Consider the following 21576-nt stretch of genomic DNA (forward strand, 5'->3'; position numbering starts at 1 on the left):
TAGAATCAATCAGAAAATACTTGCAAATCAAGAATACTTGCAATCTGCAGAGATCTGTAGCATTTAAAGGGAGCAGGGACTAAAACCTGTTTAAAACAGTCACTTTAACACAGGAAAAGGGGAAAACAAAATAAAGGTCAGCAACCTGGGTTCAGGAACTCCATCTTGTTTACAGACTGTACACAACCAACACACACACTGAAATACCAGCTCCCTCACACTCCTAGCACTGATTTCTTCTGAGAGTACACAGACTATAAAAATCCAAAGGATAATTCTTGTTTGAACCAATCTTAGCCGTGGAGACAGTCTGAGAAACACAGTGACCTTTCCCATTAGACCTTCACCTGGTGCATAGGAAGAGTTTGCTGAGTGTCAAAAGAGGTCCTGTGAAAAGTTATTTGCTGCCAAATCTCAATACAATATGGAAGAAAAACCTGGATCTACTCTAGCTGTTTTATATTGAGAGATGTACAATATTTACCAACAAGCAACAAATGAACTAAATATGCTTCTCTTAAATTAAGTAATCCATCTGTCAATAGCACAAACTAGACTCTGCTTATGTTTTAAAAGAACAGAATATATTATGCAAATAACATTTGCATAAACACTTACCCTTAGCTGGTCTCTTTCACAACTCATCTGTTGTTTTGAACTCTACAAGAGGAAAAAAGAACACCAAAATAACTTTGAAAGCATAACATTCTTGCCACAACAAAGCTGCTAAATCTACCTATCTTACACATATAAATCTTGGAAATGTGTCTAAACACAATATTGCATTGTGGATCTAGACATAATCATTACTGCAAGAAAGCTTTTTTCCCCACTTATATTTTAAAATTAGAAAAGGAAATTAACCAGAACCCACAACAAATCTGAGGTAGAAAAGCACTTTATTTTTAGATTTGAAACACTTCACTGGTAGTTCAGTTCAGGAAGAAGCTTTTCCCTGTTTCTGTTCCATCACAAGTCTGTGCTGTGTTTCTGAACACCGCTCTACTAAGATACCATGATACATTCACAGCACACCTAAGAAATAAAGATATGGAGGCTTCATATAAGTGATAACACACATTCCTATGACAACTTCCAGTTCTGATCAGGTGTAAGAATAACTCTGAAGATGATTTGATTCCACAGCATATCTTTTTCTGTGCTGCTGTCTCTGTGTTTTGCCAGGTTTATGAGAAATGCTCTCCAGAGTGTGAGAGCTTTGCTCAGGAACATACTCAGATGTTGATTTGTGCAGCCTGTGGTGAGAGGTTTCTTTAGTCTGATTGGTTTTTGTTTTGTTTTGTTTTTAAAAAGAAGTATTTTAAGAATATTTTATAATCATTAGGTAGTATAATTAGCCTTGAAAGTGCAACCACTGTTATTTCTGTCATTAATGTACATGGCAAAGAGTTCACAAAACATGAAATCTGATGCAATACAAAAAATTCAAATCTGAATCTTCAAAGGTTCAGAACACACTTTTTGCTACTTTGTACTTAGAAAATGTTAAAGCATGGACTAATACCCATTTGTATAAGCCAATTTCACTCTGTAGTGATGATGAAAAACTTCTCAAAGTTAAGTTACTACAAACAAATAAAGCTGCCAGCCCTTTTTTCAACATAGAAGAAAGAATCCTGGTAAGGAAGTTACAAGCTAAACCTTCTACATGGACAGCACAAGTTTTACAAAGCAGTCCCTGTACGAAAATACAAAGTCTAACAGAAACAAATGCTCTTTGAAGTTCTCTAGCAGGGAATAAAATGTAAAGGAATTCAGCATAGGGCTAATTACACTTCCCCTGAGGAGTCAAACTAAGTACAGTTAAAGTCACTATCACTTGCAGACTAATGATTCCACTTTTCAAAGTTCATGGCTTTACAGCATTTATAAATTACTTTAAGGTCTTACCAGTCTGCACTATAAGTGTGCTTGCATAAGTCTCAAGAGTTAATTTCAGATCTGAGTTCCATATGAACCTCTTCACATTGATTAAAAAAAATAAAATAGATGGAGTATTTCATTTGGAAGGGACCTACAGAGATCATCTAGTTCCTTCATTGGAAATGACTGTGAAGAGTCTTTTGGAAAGACTGTCTGAAATTTATATTTGCTGTTTTACTTCCATTTTAATACAAGGGAAAAGAGCTTCCAATTGTACTTTTAATATCACCCTTGAAAAGAATGTGGTGTCCTCTTCCCCATGGGATGAAACTTTTGGCTCTGACCTCCCATTAGCTGCACAGCTTTACAGACATTCTGCCTTCAGACAGAAAGGTGACCAGGGTGCTTAAAGATCTGGAAATACATCTAGACAGGGAAGTAGGAAGACCAGGACACTTCATCCTGGAAATGAGACAGCTCCAAAATTTGTACAAAACTAACCAAAAAACCTGTATCAAATATTTGTAGAGTGAAGCAAGGGTTATAGTTATTGATTATTTAAACAGATAGGTAATTCTGTTTTAATTAGTCTGCTACTGTAGTATGAAACACAAACCTGACAAACACCTGACAGTTCAGCCACCAGAACAGGATATGTTATTTAAGATTGAAAAGAAGTGTTTATGAACAGTGGGAGAACACAAGAGAGAGGCAAGGAGTGAATAAGAGCCCAGGTGTACAAGTCAGGAGAGGGTGACTGCACATCAACATCCAACTGCTCCTCCACAGCTGGCAGCAAAAGAAACAGAAGCAAAACATTCATTTATTTCACACAAACGGCTTTCTTATGATTGTGAAATGCTATTTTAAAATATACTTTGCTTTAATCTACCACCACATCCATGGCACTCTGGTTACTAAAGGAACAGAGAAACACAGTGGGGACAGCAAGCAGGACACACCAATGCCAGCAATTCCCTTGGTTTAAAGTTCAGCAAATACTTGAGTCCAAACTGTGTGTTTTAGCTAAAATAACACAATCCACTGCAGGATGAATATCCACCTACACAGCTCCCCCATCACCCTTCACACCAGGAGCTTTCCAGAACAAAAGCAACAAGGCTTAGTGAAAAGGCATTATTAGGATGAGATTAAAAAGAAAAAAAAAAAGAAACAAACCAAAACTTCCCTTAATGAAAAAAATCTTTTTCCTAGTTTAAACACTGATGCCATCTGTCTGTCTGTCTGGCCCTCTATTTATCAGTTCAAGTTTATTAATGTACATCTGGGAAAGGCTCATTTGGACACAAGCAGCTTTCTGTGCATCTAACCAGTGCCAAATTTGCTCTCTCATTTTGTCTTTTTTTGCTATCCATGCCAGTTTAAGAGAAACATCCTGGCAGTACTGAGCACTTAAGGGAAAACATAAATAATGCATTTACAATATGTAAACCTGTAAAGATAAATGAGAAAAACTGAAAGCTATAACATATTTAATTAATGATCAGGAGCCCCTAGAAGCAAACCTTGTGCATATCCTGCAATTTTAAATACAGTGCTTCTCAATCCTGAATTTGCTTTGTTATGTCTCTGGATTGAACCATGTGCAATGAACTATTTATTTATTTTAGCTCAAGACTGCTTGAAGAACCTGGTCAGTACATTGAGTGTCATTGTGTCAAGCTCTCACACACTGTGAGTTTAGTGAAAAGAATGCCTAAAAAATTGATCCTCTTTAAAGGGTTTCATCAAGGAAAAATTTTCAAAGAACTTGAACAACATTTCAAGGCTACAGGTCTCTTTAAAAGACAGAAGGCTTAGAAGACATTCATGCTGTCAAGCTCCATCATTTTAAACCCCAAAAACACCCTTTGGAAATCCCATGCAACCTGCTGGTGTCATTCCCCAGGGAGCTCATGACTAGAAGGGGGAAGTTGGTTTTGTTTTCTTTAAGTAACAGTAACAGGCAGGAGACTGAAGATCTTTTAAGTGTATTTATCAGTCATCCACAATGCCTACCTCTGAAGAAACTGGAAAATAGAAAATGGGACCCATGCATGTATGAATGGACACACGAGGGAGTGACAGCACCACTCCAGGTGATAAGGAATGCCAACAGTCCACCTGGGAAGCTTTTTTGCTGTCAAGGTTTTTAAGTGTCATTTTAAAGAAAAGGTTTAAGTGATGGGGCAAAGAGAACAACAGGATGGTGACAAGGCTATTTACAGAATGTGCTGGTTAAAATGTAAAAGGAAAAAGTATTCTCCTTGCAGTACAACATTCCCAAGTATTTGTTTTACATTTACAAATTCAAAATGCTTTAAGGATTGAGAAAATCTTTGAAATGGAGCACAGCCCCAGTGGTTGAAAAAATAACCAATGGACATCTAATATCTTTTACATTCTAGATATTTTGCCACAAACATTTGAGGTAAATGGACAGCCTGTGTTCTGAAACCAGTGCATATGAAACCCTCCTGTTTTCCACTGAGCACTCACTGCAATTACTCAGCCAAGACTTTCTGTGCAGCTTCAGACACCCACTCTAACAGCAGGGCCAGGAAAGGCTCCCCAGCATTGCTGCCTCTCTCTTTCCACCTCAAAAAAGGTCAGTGAAAATACAATTATCTGAATTGTAACAATATTCTTGTTTTCCTTAGGAAAGGACAGCTTACAGTCAGTATCTACATATGAACTGTGGAACATGAGAGCCAGATGTGAAAAGCTTGGCACTGCTCACAGTCACAGTGTTTTTATCAAAACTTAATTTCCTGACTAGTGATTGCTCATTCAGCTGATTGAGGCCTTACATTTCTACTCATTCATAGATCAAACAGCTGAAATTAAACCATGGATTATTCCATATTAGTTGTGTTTCACTAGATACTTTGGGACATTTCATACTATTTGCAAAAATCCATCTGTTGGTGTTTTCTCTCATTAGATACTCATCTCACCGTAAAAGTCTTTTATCAAAAATTAAATGCTTGTGTTTTTACCTTGCCACACTGCCCAAAAATGCTGTGCCACACAAGGAGACACACCATGCACTGCTGTATTTCACATGGAAACAGTCACTCCCCTTGCATCATTTTATTACATATTAGTGTTCATTATCTCATTGCCCTACAGAATTCCGAAGAAATGATGCTTCAAGTTATTTAATATGTGGGGAGAGTATGGGCTTGTACATAAATGTATAAATAATGTTGCCTATTAATCTAAAATTGCTTTTCAGTACTGCATGTGAAAACCCAAAACACAAATGGAGAAACAACATCCATCCCCAGAGCTCACAATGCCCCAAAACAGAGCCTGAGGTGCTCAAACACAGAAGACTCATAAGAAATATCAGTAACTGCACAAACATACAGGATGATTTCAACTAGAAGTGGGGTTTTCAGAGCCTTTGGTAGTGACTTCCAGCATCATTTAGAGGCTTTCAAATAAAACCAGTATTTCTTCCTCAAGGACTAACTGGGGCCATCCTCCACTTTCTTTAAGAGCTGCCCACATTTTCATCTACATGTCTCCTGAAAGCCCCCAAACTTTGACAAGTCTAACGAGGTAAAAGCATGCTCAGGACCTAGAGATTGTTTGTTCCATTCTGCTACTAATACAAAGGGCTACAGAACATATATATCTCTGCATATGTAAATTTTTTCCAGAACACAGAGCTTCGGGTTTCTCACGGCTAGGTATGTGTTTGCATGCAGAGAATTTTAATTTCATGGGGTTTTATTACCACCATCAGTTATTGTGCTCTAGCAGTGGCTGGAGGGGCTGATTTATTCTCCAACACCCTTGGCTGGCTATTGTATATCGACTGGTGCTGCTCTCATAAATATATTTGGGCAAAGAAATGTCTACAGTTCTGTGCTAATACTAAGCAGAGTTAAGGTTTCAAGTGTCACATACAAGTGGGTTTATTTCTACTGGAAGAAACAGGCAATTATTATGGCCCATTGAGCTCAGATTAAGCATTTCCATCAAAAAAAGAAAAAGAGCCTGGTGCTACAATCCTTGTAAAGCTGTAAATGCAAATGGGGACCATCTCATATTCCATAAAAAATAATCTATAGTTTTATAGGCTTTCTCCCTCTCCTGTTCTTTTTACCCTCAAATTAGCCAAGTATTGCAAACAGGATCATTTTATTGAGGCAAAAAACCCTATAAAATCTCCGAAATTAAAATAGAAACACTGTTAAAAAATTGTTACATTAAAACAATTTGTAGGCAATTATTTCCTTGTGCAAAAGGGCTCCTTCAGGCAACTGAGAAACCCCAAAGTCCAGTTTTTGCTGTTTCTTGGCTTCAGGATATGTTTCTTCACCAAGATTTCTATGTTGCTTGAACATTGTTACCTGGCAAGTACAGTGGGGTGGGTTTTTTTTGTTGGTTTTTTTTTTTGGTAATATAAATAACCAAATTAGTCATTTCTAACTAATGACTAATAAATTAGTCATCTCTAACAAAATATTTGTTACAAGTACCATTCTAGATAAACACTTGTGTGGCAAAGCCTCAAAATTAAATTCTGCATGTATGTTCTGCACGGAGTAACCCCATGAGAAACCTGATCCATAGTTAGTATTCAAATGTAAACTCCTTTTCTCCATAAAGGACTAGCCATAATGCATTTCATTTAATTTCCCTGCATAACATAGAAAATATTATAAGGAATAATCAGAAGGCAAAGGCAGTGTACTACAAAGAATAAATGGACACAGTGAAAATTGTAATTAAAAATATGGTGATGTTAAAGTAGCAACCAGTGTAGAATTACAGTATGTTATCTTAGAATGCAAACAGGCCCAGACCAGGCCTGGCATATTACATATATTACCCTATTTACTGCTGCATAAATCATTTGTGTTTCATAAGTATGTTGTTATTACAAGAATTTACTCTTGTAAGATCTTGTACCTTTGGGGAAAAGGATTTTAAGTTTCTTTCCTTAAAGTCCTACCCAGAAAAAAAAAAATTAAAATGCAGATGATGACATGGATACCAATGAAGTGATAAACTCTGAAGCTTGTGTAAATATAGAATAAGAAAGTGGAGATACTAATTATCTGAGTATCTGATACTGCTGAATTCTGAGGGTTTGCATTTCACAAACAAGGCAGTAAATCTGTTATGCTGCATAATAGTTTTGAAGTAAAGATCATGGGCAGATATGACAACTAAAAATATATAATAAAAAATATGTAATAAAAATAAGAATATATAGAGTATAATCTGTCTATATAGAGAGATGAAATAAAATGAAGAGAGGGCTTAAATAAAAACTCCACTTTACATAGAATAGTGTCTTGTATTTTAACCAGAAACTTCCTCCCAGCCTGTTCAGGTGGCAGCTACAGGAACTGCAGAAAGACACTTCAAGGAAGAGGAGAGAACAGCAGCCTGACAATGAGGATATCACTGGAGACAGCCCTGGATTTCCAGCCAATTACCAAAGCTAGTTATGTTACAAATTGCTCCCAGAGCCGTGGCCTGGCTGTTATCAGCAAACATCTGCATGGCCACTTGCTGATAAAAATAAGGCAGGTTCGTTCAGTGCCCGGTGCTTGACAAATTACAAAAAAATCCCAAACCACAGCTTTTATCTGGCACATCCACATTATTGGTTGAAGAGGCCATTATGGAGGGAATTGCTCTGAGAAACCAGATATTGCCAGGTCAGCAAGAAGCCAAGGAACTGACAGATATCCAGACTTTCATTTGTCCCCGTACTTGGATTTACTCTTTTTCCAGTTAAAACATTAGGGTATCATAAAGTGAAAGGCTGTGTGTGTACAGATATGTTTATATATATAAAATAGTTTAATTTATATGAAATGATCCCAAGCATGCCAAAAGGTCATTCTTCAGTATTAACCTAATAAATCAATCATCATAAATTGATGATTTATCATCAATAATTGATCTGTAGAACTTATTTTATTCATCCACTGATAAAATAGGAAAACCTTAGAATGTTTACCATGACAAACAATTTAAATTCTACAACTGGTTTTAACTAAAGACATAATCAATATCATTCCACTATAGGTCAAATTAGTTGGCCAGTTAAGCTACTGATATTACTCTTTTTTCCCTTTGTTTTGTGTTTGGTTTGGGTGTTGTTTCTTTAACAGGTAAGAATTTCTGTCACAAGCAGGATTTGTAGTTGTATAGATGTGTACTTTATATACCTACTCTTGTCAGTAGAATTTGAATGCAAAAAAAAAATGAACACCATGAAGTGCATTAAAATGACAGTCTGTTTTCATGTATCACTCCACCTAAAACTTGAAGTTTTGATGGATAACTTCATTATTTATGAAACATATATGTGCTTCTTATCTTTAGCTCTTGGGAGAGAATTGCAAGGACATAAATGCAAGATGCAAATCAATCATTAGTATTCACACACATTTTCAAGAGGATGGTAGAATGTCATTACTGTCTTAAATTACCCTTTTTTGGTTTTCAGAAAGGAAAATTCCAGGAAATGCTTGTGCTTGCACACACACAGATCACAAATCCAAACACAAGCACACAAACCCTTTGCCACATTTATCAGGGTTATTTTGCAGTGAAGCAGAGTTGGCCTATCCTGCACTAAATTATCCAATTGTGGACTCCTCATGTGAGATTTTTTTTTCCCTAAAGCACAAAGGAATTACACCCTCATGAAGTTTAGAGGCAGAACTTCACACCATATGTGTGAGGCCAGTAAATACACCCAAACCCAGAAGTGTTTTCTCTTTGTTTTTGAATGAATAAATTAGTCCCAAGGAGAAAAATGTGCCCATCCCACCTTGAACTGGGACTGTTGTTGCTCTCATGGCACAAGCCTGACCTGTGCTCTGCACCAGGGTTCACTCCCCGTCTCCATCACACATTTCTGTACGTGCAAGAAGCTCCAATCAGCAGAAAGGGCAGGCAGATATTTAATAAGCTCCAAGACCACACATGCCATTAGGAACTTTCTACTTAGCTTTATACAAATCTGATAATGTTCAGTGGAACTGCAGGCTGTACAGGCAGACAGAACATTTGGCTCTCAGAGACACAAACCAATCACTTTGCAAAGCTGTTGATACTCATTCCACAGGGAAAAATCCTGGTTTGGTTCTGATTTGCACTGTAAATCTTACTTACCAAAGGCAGTACTTTGCTGAGTACAGCAACAGAACTGCAGAGGAACTCTACTGAAATGAGTAATTTTAGATTTAGAGACGCAGAGAAGGGTAAAAATCTTCTGGCAGTTGTCTGAAGAATAAATCCTGTTCCTTGCACTTACCAAATTGTTCACAGATTCACTGTGGCTCACAGTATTCCAGAGGTGGGGCAAGACAGGGCAAATATGGCAAGACAGAGCTTCTCCTGCTCCACCTGAGGACCTTTATGTAATCACTTGACACAGTTTTCCAGGTGTCATGGTATCAGTAAGAAATCACAGATGCCATTTTGGACTAGATGACCTTTAAAGATCCCAATCTGTTCTATGACTATAAGTAAGTAACATAAGCAAAATCAGCAATACTGGCTATTCTCATTATTAAAATGAGTTATCAATTAACAGCTGATCATCTTTTAATATTCATGTAAAAAGAAATAGATACCAAGATAATTGTGGTGCCAAACACAGCTGTATGGAGAACAAAATACACCAGTAAATGAAAACAAAGCAAGTATGAATTACCTCCTAATAACTTTGGTTATATTTAGCCTCAGATTATGCCACTAACAAGAGGTATTCAAGTGTTTTTTCAGGTTTCTTCTCAATGGAGTAAAACATGTACTTGCACACAGTTCTGGATTAGGGATTTTTTTTTTTAGGAGTCCTAAAGTTCCACCTTGGGAACTGCACACGTCTGATTTGCACATTGTGTGTTCACACTCACACCCAGAGCTGAAGTAACTCCTCATACCCTTGCTCAGCTTAGAAACTGTGCCTTGAAGGAATTGTTTCCTGAATAGCCACAATCCTTTTCCTGCCTGGGGAGATGCACCTTTCAGGAAAATATTTAAATTCCCTTCCCATTTGCCCATGGCTAACAAATCAAAAAGCACCTGGCAAAACCCAAAATTTCTGAGTCTGTAGCACTGGTGCCCTGAGAGGAAAGTGTTCTATTCTGCACAGTGCTCACAGCCAAGCACTGCACAGGGAAGGAAGGGCAGAGTACCTTAATCTCCTCTCCTGAACAGCTTAACTAACTACAGAAGATGCAGTGCATCCAATAACTACCCAGTGCTTTGCCTTGTTCCAGGAATGCATTACAAAGACTGTCAATAAACTTTAATTAGCAATATATTTTTAGTGGCAGTGTTACAGCTTGCTGCAATGAAACATTTCTCCCAAGAATTTCTAAAGCTTTCTCAAAGAAACCTGGACACTTAATAATGAAAGACAGAGATTGTCATATAACAGCATCCATTAGGGCACTATATTCTCCTCACTCAGAAGTGGTAAGGTTACTTTGAACAAGTAACTCTCATTTAAAATGTTCTTTACTTTTCTATTAGGAAAATGAACAATCATTGGCAAAATTCAGGTGCAGCTGACAAAGTTAAACATTTTCTTTTTCACCTCTTAATGAGACTACAGCAATGGCCTCACTGTCCTAAAAATAGAAAAGCAGAGGGAAACATTTAAAATTTGTGTATCTCTGTGCACCTGCATGCACACCCACACTCATTCTGCAAACTAAATGTCACGTTCTTCAATGACCTCCAGGATAACAAGCTTGAAAATGTAGCTTCGAAATTGTATTGTACCTATACCTTTGGAAATAATTGCAGTGGCAAATTGCACACAATCCTTATGCATGGAAGTGCTGCTCCCAACATCTCCAGAACACTCTGATGAGCTATGATGAGGTGGCCATTTAGAAGACAGACAGAAGTCTTTTACTATATACACATGAAAGATCTAAACATCATCTCCTTTTGCAATAAATATAACCTCTTTCTTCCCCACACAGCCATACATATCTTCACTTTTCTGCCACACTTTAACCCAGATTGAAAGTCATCAAGGACAAAGAGTTCCATCTACAAGTTTTCTCATACATATCTACAGCTCTATATAGAAGAGAGGTGGAGAGGGAGGCAGAGAGAGAGAAGCATCTCTTCTCCCTGCATATGCAGCTATTGTTTTCATTACAGCATAGTATAAACCAAATGATGGTGTTAAGGACTAAATTCAACATCACATAATAATGTCCACGATCAATACAGTACCCACATACACAGTTCAAAAAGCCCATTTCATCCCCATTTGCATGCAGGTAATGCTCATGCTGGGGTGGTCCAGCCTGTGTGTTCAATATGCCACACATCAATACAACCAACACCTCCTGCAAGGTGTCATTTAACTCCCTGTTTCTCATCCACTTCATTTCCCACATTCACAACAATTCTTTGCTGCTTTTGCACCTGTGTTTGTAGAACCTCCTATACTAAATTTTGCAATGAGAAAAATATGCAAAATTACACAAAATATTTTGAGCTGCATACTATTTCTTTTTTTCCTCCTTTTTTTTCCTCCCAGAAATGCTACATTTCCACATGTCAAGAATAAAAGTAAAGCCAAAGCCTTGAGGTAAGTTCCACAACTGCAAGAGCACACAGGTTACCAGAGAGGTGTTGGGTCAAGCTGTTCAACCTGAAACCCACTCCCTGTTTAGCCAATCCACTTTGATACCAAACAGTTCCTCTCACTCAAACAGGAACAAACAAGGTACCACACAGAAATAATTTGGAGCTCCACAAAGCTCTAATGTAGGTGGCCCTTGGGGAGAAATGAGAACAGGAGAATTTAAAAGAGCAAGATGTTCTGTGTGGACATTCAGATTAATCACAATATTGTCCAGTGGACTCAAGATCCAAACTAACTCATTATTTTTAAGCCAGGTAGCCTTAATGTGGCACATTTTCAAGCCTGGGATTAGGTGATGAGATGAAATGATTTTTAGTGTTATGATGTAAAAGCCATTCTAGTCTGCTAACTACCTGAAACACCGAGATCAATTCTGAGAGTAAAACATCAATTACCTCACTTACTGAGACAGGATAAGCAGCAATTAAAAGGGTAGGGAATGCTGCTCTGCATGACATTACTTGTCTAGTTTTTCAGTATATCAGAGCAATTTTGTTTTGATTTCTAATTGTGTCTAGAGACTGGAATTCAGGCCTTTTCCCTCTCCGTTATGTATTTGGAGACAGGGTTGTCTCTTATTACTTATATAAAAATTCGTGATATGCCTTGAACTGGCATGCAACATTAAAAATAACAATTATTTTCCATTGTGAAAGGATACCTTTGCTTAAAAATTCTTACCTGGGCTCTGTTACACTATAATACCCACCATGACAAATGAGTCTAAATGATGGCATTTTATCGTTATTTATCACCCATCATTACATAAGGAAGTAAATCATGCAAGAACTAAGCACCTCTAGTAAAAACACAGCCTTTGCCTTGCATCTGCTGAGTGGTATGAAGATCTCTGAACTTCAAAAGTTTAGGAAGGCCATGGGATTATTCTGGAAGCCTGGAAAAAACTACGAAGTGCAGAACACAAAAGGGAACAGCTGCTGTTTCCTAACACCAAACAGCACAGACAACCTGCTCACAGGTGGCAGACAGCAAGACCTTCACAGAGGTTCAGAGGCAGCACAAATCTTATTGAAATGACCAAACAGGCAGCTCAAAAAGTATCACTGCACACCTACAGCTGGTTACAGACCCAGGGATGGAGACGTTTGTTCCTCAGATTTGCCACATCAAAAGCTGAACACTGCAAAGTGTTCAGCTCAATAATGCCCCCACAGCTTTCTGTGAGCTCATTCCCCTCTCCTGCAGCTACTGAGGTACTGCTGGGGGGGTTTTTTAGGGAGTTGAGCCTTCCATGTGATCTGGACACCTCACCCAGACTCCCAGAACCTGCAGTTGCTGAGCACCTTTGCCAGAGGAGAGAACACAACTCACAGACATTCTGTGGCTCTGAAGCAACTGCAAGGTAAAGTTCTTTTTCCAAAGCTTCATTTTTTTAGAGTCATTAAAAAAAATCATTTTCATTCTACAACAAGACATAAATCTGCTCTACAACACTGGAATTTCCCATAAAGTTGATTATTCTTTTCACCCATTTTTTTCTTTTATTCCTTTTCCCCAGTCTCAGCTCTCACTGTACCCCTGTGTGGTTGTGGATGAAGAGAAAGTCCTCTTGTGAAAAATGGGAAACCTCCTTCTAGAAACTGAGCTTGGCAACTGTGCACCAGTATGATGGGTTACAGATGCAGACTGGCAGGAGAGCCACACTTCTCACTCAGTGCCTGCTTCCCATGCCAGTCAAGGGCAATAATTCCTTAAAATGACTACACAGCATTTTTTAAAAATAAAGTCAGACTTAAAATACATCATGGAGATGTCTTGTTTTTTTTCCCCAAAGCTTTTCATTTGATTCCTGAAACACTGTAATTCATATGTGTACATTTAACAGCCTGGAGACTTGGGACTAATAACATTGCAAAGAAGGAAAAAAAAACCCCAAACGACCACCTTTCACCTGTCCAAGTCAGATATATATCGATCATGAGAATTCTTTTTACCTGAGGGGAATAAAAAATACCTTGATCTTACAAAAACAACAATTTGCAAGCATCTATTAAACAGATTTTTTTTCATTTCCTGCATATTTTTTATAGTGCTGTTTGATTCCTAGAGCTGAATCTACTGAGTAAGCAGTATTTGATCATATTTTATAGTGTGTGTGTGTGTGGTTTGCATTCTAAGATTTGGGCCAACATTGATTTTATTTCCTCTTAGTATTTTATAGTTATTAGACTGCAACAAATTTTTCCCAAGTCAAGTCTGGATTTAAATATGGAAGCCAAGACAGAAAGCTACTGAAACTGTACTATGCCATAAATTTAGTATATTTGTGATTTTTTTCCCCATTATTTTTACTGTTACAGTTAGAGGAGAGGTAACTGTGCTTAGTTTATGTATCAATTCCTCTGGAAAACCAAGGGAGACTTTGCAAAACTCTGAACAGCCATTCACTGTTGGTGTAGTCTTGCCTTGCACCTTAGCAGCTGTTTTCTTTTGTTTTTAGACAGAGCAGTGTTGCCACCATCTGTCTTTAGGAAAAAAAAATAAAAACAAAAACACCAAGAAAGGAAGAAAAAAGAAAAAAAAGGAAAGTATTTTTCTCAAAGCAAGTCAACAGCATAAGCAAAATGGGAGTGGAGGGTAGAATTCCAAGTCCATAGGCATTATAATAGAAAATGGATTGAGAGAAACACAAAATAAAGCAAGGAATGAGTTTGTCTGTATTTAAAGTAGCTTTTTCTAACATTACCTAAATATTCCTTTCCACGAGAAATAAGATAAACTTGGCATTTCACAGGGTGTGGGGAAGGAGGTCAGGTCACTGTTGTTTTTATTTGATAGTTCTGAACTAATTATAAAAGAAATATGTCAATAATCGCTTCTTTCTGAGAAGAAATTAAGTTCACCAGTTATCTAGGTATTAAAAAAAAAAAATCTTACAGGTTTCATACATTCTTGTTGTACATGTCATGTTCCAGCTTCAGAAATGTGGAGTGCCTGAGGCCCACAGAACAGGAGAAGAACTATTCTTCATTACTAGGTTATATAAAATCTCTCTCTGATGTCTGGAATTATTTTCTAAAATAATAAAAGAGTACTGCAGCCCATTTTCACTGTATTTTACTCCTTGTAATGCCCAATAACCATGTTTCAAACCCCATTTTTCTCTCTGCTGTTCAGAGGCAACGAGGAACACAAGAACAATGTATTGCCAGACATGCTGGAAATTCCCCTTCCTGCTGAGCTTTGGTTGTCAGCTCTTGCCAAGCTGCCAAACCTCACCTTCCATCAGGATAACACAGATTAAATCTCCCTAAAAGTAATAAATGTTTTCCCAAATGAACTGCTGGCATCCTGTCACTTCCAGCAAGAACTAAACTGATTTTATCCAGAATATCAAGTGCTGTGTTCTAGTGGAGCTGGAGTGAATTTAAGCCCAGCCCTAAGTGCTTCAAGCTTTGTGTTCTGTCCCTTAATGAGCACTCTCAGCTTGCACATTAAAAAGCAGTGCAGTCCATTCTCAGTGCATTTAGAGCATCCAGCCCTGCTGATGCACAAGCTGAACTAAATTCACATGTTAACTCACTTAGATGCTCCAGGAGCCCACATCTGGGGCATCTGACAAATGCCACGTGCATGACTTCAATTAATTGGAAAAAAGAACAGAGAACACTTAAAATATTAATGTATTTTTGTTGACAAGCTTGACAAGATTTCCCAGTACTGACTGCACATATTTCAAAAAATTGATATTTTTTCCCCTATGACTACCAGCAAAATATATTCATATATGTGTTGTAACACAGTACAACGATACACAAAACCTGTGGGAAAAAAGATATCCTAACCACCTAAATTCAGGTCTAAGGGCATCCCACAATAGGAATAAACAGTACAGAAACCCCATAAATGAATACCAGAGTGTACTGAGCTTAAGAATCTGAGCCTTTTTCACCATGAGAGAAATTCTGCTGTTAAAGAGCATAAAAGTTGCACCACCAGTCAACAATCCTTCCCAATGGTACCCAGCTGTACCTGTCACTTGGTCTCCACTGTAAAAGAAAGAAGCAGGTTGTCAGCAGAACTGAAGATCATTTTGATGACTTTTATTGTTCTGGAAATGTTAAAAAAAAAAGTGCCAACCCTTTCTTTTCTTGCTTGCAAGAGTCTGTATTTAAGAGACAAATGTGGAAAATCACGAGAGGGAAAAAAAGAGGGAACATTCTGCTTTCCCTTTAATATCCAGATCATGTTAATTGATCCCAGTAGAGTCTCTCATTGCCAGACAATCACAATTAGCTCACCGATTTCTGTATTTGTATGATCTCGCCTCCGCTAATTACAGATGAAACAATACTTTGGGGGAGGCTAAAATTCCTCTCTCTTTTCCTGGGGAAAAGCATTAACACCTTTTCAAGCACTTGGCAGTCTGTAAGACCTTCCAGGGTCACCATCTGTGTTACAAGTTTTATTTCAAGAGCACAACACAGAAATTACCCAAGGCAGTGATACCTTGCAAGGCAGAGGCAGCAACACCTTGTCAGTGCAGTTCCAGGAACAAGCAGATTCCCATGGAAGGCTCATTTTCCAAGCACAATTCTTCACCTCCCCAGTCCTGTTTGCTATGCACTAAGTTTTAGCTATATGAGAAAAATAAAAAAAAAAAGCCAAACAAAGAAGCAAAACCCCAAATGGTGCATGACACAGGCCTTGAGATACTTCAGAGGGAGGCACCACAAATAATCATGGAATCACAGAATGGGTTGGATTAGAAGGAACCTCAAAGATCATCTCATTTCACCCCCTGCCATGGGCAGGGACACCTTCCACTAGCCCAGGTTGCTCCAAGCCCCATCCAACCTGGCCTTGGACACTTCCAGGGATGGGGCAGCCACAGCTTCTCTGGGCAACCTGTGCCAGGGCCTCCCCACCCTCACAGGGAAGAATTCCTTCCTAATACCTAATCTAACTCTGCCCTCTGTCAGTTTGGAACCATTCCCTCAGCCCTGTCACTATGCAGGAATATATACACACACCTATTAAATGATGTTAAGATGCCAACAGCCAAGTCAAGCATTTACATAAGTTCCTCTCTTGTGAAGATACTGTGTTGGAACTTCACAGATGACTGCTGGCATCCAGCAACTTATTTCAGAAAAAAAAAAGCATTAAAAAAGCACCACTGTAATCAGTTTGTTGGTTTGGGCTGATGCCTTTAGGCTCCCATTACCACTTCAGTTTTAACACAAAATGTCTTCATTTTCCATCATGTTGAGGTGCTTTGACTGTTTGCCTCAAATAGCTGCAGTAATCTCAAAGAGAGGAGGGAAAATATCTGAACTCTTTCACTTAGACTTTACAGAATTATTCATAGCAGCTTGCAAGTCTACTGGGATTACTCAAAACTTGAAAAGAAACTCAATATTTCTATTCTAATATTGCAAGTACAGCTCTCCAGCAATTATAAAACACACTGCTCAGTACTTTCTTTAACATAGGCTGGCTTGAAACTAATTGTTCTGGAAAGAAGTAAGTAGATCTCATTTACTGCTGGAACATAACTTGAATACAGTTTTCATGTATTAAAATTATTCCCTAGTGGCAAAGAGAAACGAACAAAGTCTCAGGGAAGGCAAGGGTTTGTTCCACAGCAATTAGCTACCACCACAAAGTCTGAACTCCCCTTTTCTTTTATTATTACTCTTATGATGGGAGGTGTAAAGCTAATTGTTAACACTTCATGCAATCAAAAACAGCCTTAGAAAATACACACTGTATCATGGGTTCCTCATAGAAACAGATGCTATTAAAATCTAGTATGGTGGGATTATATTCACAACCTGGTCACCTTTTCTAATTTTTTGGTTATACTGCAGTATTTTTAAAGGAAAAAACAAACAAACAAACAAACCTGAAGAACATGAATTCTACTTTCTAATTCCAGAGAAACAAAAAGATACAGTCTTTGCTGTCAGCTCACTTAAGCAGCCTGAAAACCATTTCAGGGCTTATTGATCACTTTTTCATCTAGTTTTGAATTACATTTTTATATTGAAAACAAACACTTTGGAATATTTGGAAGCTTTAGGATAAAATATCTCCTCAATTTCACCCCTACATTCCTACTGGAACCATGGGAGGAATCTTTTTTCTTTGGTTACTTCCTTCCCCACATGTAATCACCTTTGGAGAGGAGGAAGCAGAGCCCTGTACAAATACTCACAGATCATTTCCCCACAACACTGAGAAAATTACACTGCCCTGCAAAGGAGATGGAAGATGTGAGCTGCAGCCTCAAAGTGTTGGCTTTCCTACACCATGGTATTAAGCTGAGATGGTTGGACAATTACTGCTCACACATGCCCAGCTGGAGGCTCCAGAATCAAAGATGCTGACTGCTCCAGGACCAAAGATGCTTCAGCAAGACGTGCAGAGCTCCTCATCTGTCACAGCAGTTGTTGCCAGTTTGCTTAAATAATTGTCCCCAAGATTCTCTGCCTCAGCAACTTCTTTAAAGGAAAGAAGCACAGCAGGAGTAGCAAAGTTATTTTGCTCACGAAAAACCCTCTACATTTGCATGTAGGTTCTACTGAGTGTCAGGAACTGTGTAGTGTCAAAACCTCAGTCCAACTCATGCACAAACAGTTCTATGTGGAAAGTGATAAATTCCTACAGATGACCAAAAATACTCATCCAGAACTGGAATTAAAGCAGCCAATGATTCCCAGAAGGCAAAGCAGAATGATCTACACATGGGTTTAGGTGCTTCCTCAGTGGTTAGGCAGTGATCCATTTCCCTTCCTGTGATTGTTCAAACCCACACATAAACAGTCCTTGTATTCTCTGAACTCTGAGCAGCTCCAAGGCCTCCAAAATTTATCCTCCCTCCCAAAAATGATGGTTGAGAAACACTATTGACAAGGGATAAGGTGGAATAAACAGTCACAGCTCCACTGTTGCTCTGAGTGATCCCATCCAAGCACAGCCCAAAAAACCAGTGCCCTGGATCGTTCAGCCCCAGGGAGAGGAAGGAATTCAGGGTACATGTTTCTTAAGCTGAGGGGCTCCTGCATGGTCCCTTCAGGCTTCTGGCATCCTCCACACAAAGCTGTGTCTTCAAAGGTCAAGCCAACTGCAAAGTTGGGTCAAAATGACAATGAGGAGGCTCATAGAGATAAACTTCATGATAAAATTTAAGTGTCAGTATTAAAGTAACAGTAGAAAAGTCTATACTTTAAAAAGAACTGAAAGACTTTTAGTCCTTAACATGACAAATGCTATGTTTTGGAAAGGATTTAGGTTGGGTTTATAATAAGTAGATGAACACTGATTCTTAACTTCAGCTGCTGGTCTGGCTGTACTTGTATCACTACTTTCTAAAAATCTGTTCTTCCCCCAATCAACACGTAATGCTGAGCAGACTGAAATTAGTGACCAGAGGCAAACAGCTACACAAGTTAACTAAATTTGAATTCTCCAAGGGTCTGTTAAGTGTATTATTTTTCCCATCAGATCTTTAAGCCTGCACAAAATCCAATTGATTTGCAGCACAGGAAGCTGGTGGCTCACAATTCAGCACTACGGCCCTTTCTCCTCGTAGCCAACGTCGAGAAACCGGTTCATCAACTGTTAAAACGCTCACAGTTAACTAAATATCTTGCCCACATCTTAATATTCATAGTTTGCTTTGATTAAAACACCCAGTTTGACATTAATTCAAGGATTACCTTTTAGAACGTGGACAAGTTGCAGTGTTTGAGTGCCACTTAACGTGGTGTTTAATCAGGAAAACCACTGCGGCGCTGGCCGATTAGGCTGCCTCGCCTGCTGCCTGCTCCATTTTTCCCCATAATTGCAGGATATACTTTATTGTGACAGGGGCCCGAGCAGTGGAATTCCAATATGCCATACATCAGGTTCTCCATTATTGGATTAGCTGGATGTGGCATCATTACCGCTGCACTTTCGTGCCTATCATTGATCGCGTCGTTCTTTCTATTCCACAATTAATGCAAGTCAGCTGGATTGATCAATCTTCTGATGAGTTTGAGCCACAGTCAATATATTCTTATGGCTCTGTGCTACTGATCTGTATGTTTTATAGCTCTGCCTAAGGATTTGTCATTCTGGCTACACATTTTCTTGGGGGTTTTATTTATTTATTTATTTATTTTTATTTTTTTTTTTTAGATACTTCTGCTCCCACCTTGCTGCCTAAACCACAAAGGGTTCATGAATTACTCATGTCACCCGAAAAAAAAAAAGAGGGGGCAAGAAAGTAACTGAATTCATCACTGGAAAGAATTTTCTTTAAAAAATAAATAAATCACACTCCCAGCTTGGCTCAGTAACAACCAGTCTGAGTTTTGCACTTGAAAACCCCGAGCTTCCAAGGAATTGCAGAGATTTTATATGACTGCAGGTATTTTCATTCCTTGTTTAGACCTGACAGCACGTTCACGAAATGTGGAAATATGTTAATAACTTGATTGTTAATATTTTTCTAACACTGTGATACCTCATTTTGAAACCTTACTTTCCTTTCAGAGTGTAGATTGCAGGAAAATCTCTCTTTGCAGTCAGAGGGAGAATGAAATGATGGGACATGAGGAGAAATAGCGATCATAATATTTGTTTAACACCACTTTTCTGTCACCTTTTGTCACAAGCATTGCTATCCATTTTTGAAAATTTTCTCTACAGAGAATAATATTGAGTTAAAGTCATTTTCTAATAAAACATGGCCTATACAAAAAGTACAATGCTGTACAACTTCTGAATATTATTTTTAAATAAGTGTGTTTGCCTACTACAGAATGTGCCCAGATCGATACTTGTATCTTTTAATGCCCATAAAAAAACCCCATGTTTAAAAAAAAAACAAACTATCCAGCAACAAACAAACAAAAAACCCACACCAATTCCAAACTGAAACTCAAAAGGAGCAATGGTTCACTGTTGTAGTTCCATTTCCATTAATCTACATTCCAGCCTGATCTCCATTATAAGAAGCCTCAATTAACAAAAGATGCCAAATTTAAATATAAGAAAAGGAACTGAAACTTGGACAAAGGGTAAAGAATGGTAATGAATACATTTAGATAAGAGTTTGGACTTTCTGGGCTGCTTTGCACATTACACACAATGCCCTCATTAAATGAAGAATAATTGCTCTTTTTCATCATTCTGTCTCATCTAGTTGCCAATGTCAGGACTGGTGACAATTACAAGGTATTAGCAATGACAGTTACACTGTGATTTTGTGACAGTGATACCACCTTTTTCCAACACCTTGTTTTGTCTGGAGGAATCTGAATTTACAGATAAAACCCACTTGTGACTAAAATCATTACAATTTCTTCCAATTTGAAAAACAAAACCACCTCTGAGCCATTTTTTTGGGTAAGTCTTGAAAATACCACCAACACAAGAAAAAAAAAAAAACAAAACCACTGACAGGTGGAAATGCTCTGCTAAATATAAAATGAGTTTTATTCAAAGCAAGTAATGTGTTCCCTTAACCATCCTGGCTTTGAAGAGAGCAGGCAGTTTAGATTATCCATACATAATTCAGTTCCACTGAAAGGGCTCTACCTAAACAATTTTCCATTACATTTCTAGCAAATTTGGAATAAAAGAAGACAGAGCTTGTACCTTAAACTGGCATAATATAATACAACACTGAACTGTTACAGAGCTTTCAAAAGTACTTCTGAAAACGAGGAGCAATCCTTTCCCACTGGGGGTGCTTTGCCATCAGTCCCAATCAGACAAGGATCACTGCTGGAATCACTGTTTTTCTCCTTTAAGAATAACATGAACTAAGAAACATGCCCAATAATTTGAAGTCTACTTAAGACTTACATTAATTCATGAATCTATATTTAGGCTACCTACATATATGGCCTGGTTTTAGAAATGCAGAGCACAGCAAGTCTTAGCAAGTCACTGTACCTAAAAGTGCTCACATCTTTCAAGAATCAGGCCATTATATTTAGATGCCTAATTATGGGTGCAAGACTTGAATAAACTCAGAATTTTAGCCTAGATAAGTGCACATTACATCACAGTGGTTTTGA

The 21576-nt window shown here is 38.1% G+C and overlaps 1 protein-coding gene across 11 annotated transcripts in view; it reads right to left on the minus strand.

Annotated features, from left to right (window-relative positions):
* The window catches only part of RBFOX1 (RNA binding fox-1 homolog 1), a 1012766-nt gene that overhangs the window by 366259 nt on the left and 624931 nt on the right, over window positions 1–21576 (minus strand). For all 11 annotated transcript variants that reach the window (XM_018067476.1, XM_018067484.1, XM_018067479.1 and 8 more), the window contains one exon: window positions 619–660. In XM_018067476.1, the coding sequence (XP_017922965.1) occupies window positions 619–660 (42 nt within the window). The remainder of the gene's footprint in view (window positions 1–618; window positions 661–21576) is intronic.

This window comes from Manacus vitellinus, unplaced genomic scaffold (genome assembly GCF_001715985.3).
Source record: "Manacus vitellinus isolate BGI_N305 unplaced genomic scaffold, ASM171598v3 scaffold_12_pilon, whole genome shotgun sequence".
In the NCBI taxonomy this organism is placed as follows: Eukaryota; Metazoa; Chordata; class Aves; order Passeriformes; family Pipridae; genus Manacus; species Manacus vitellinus.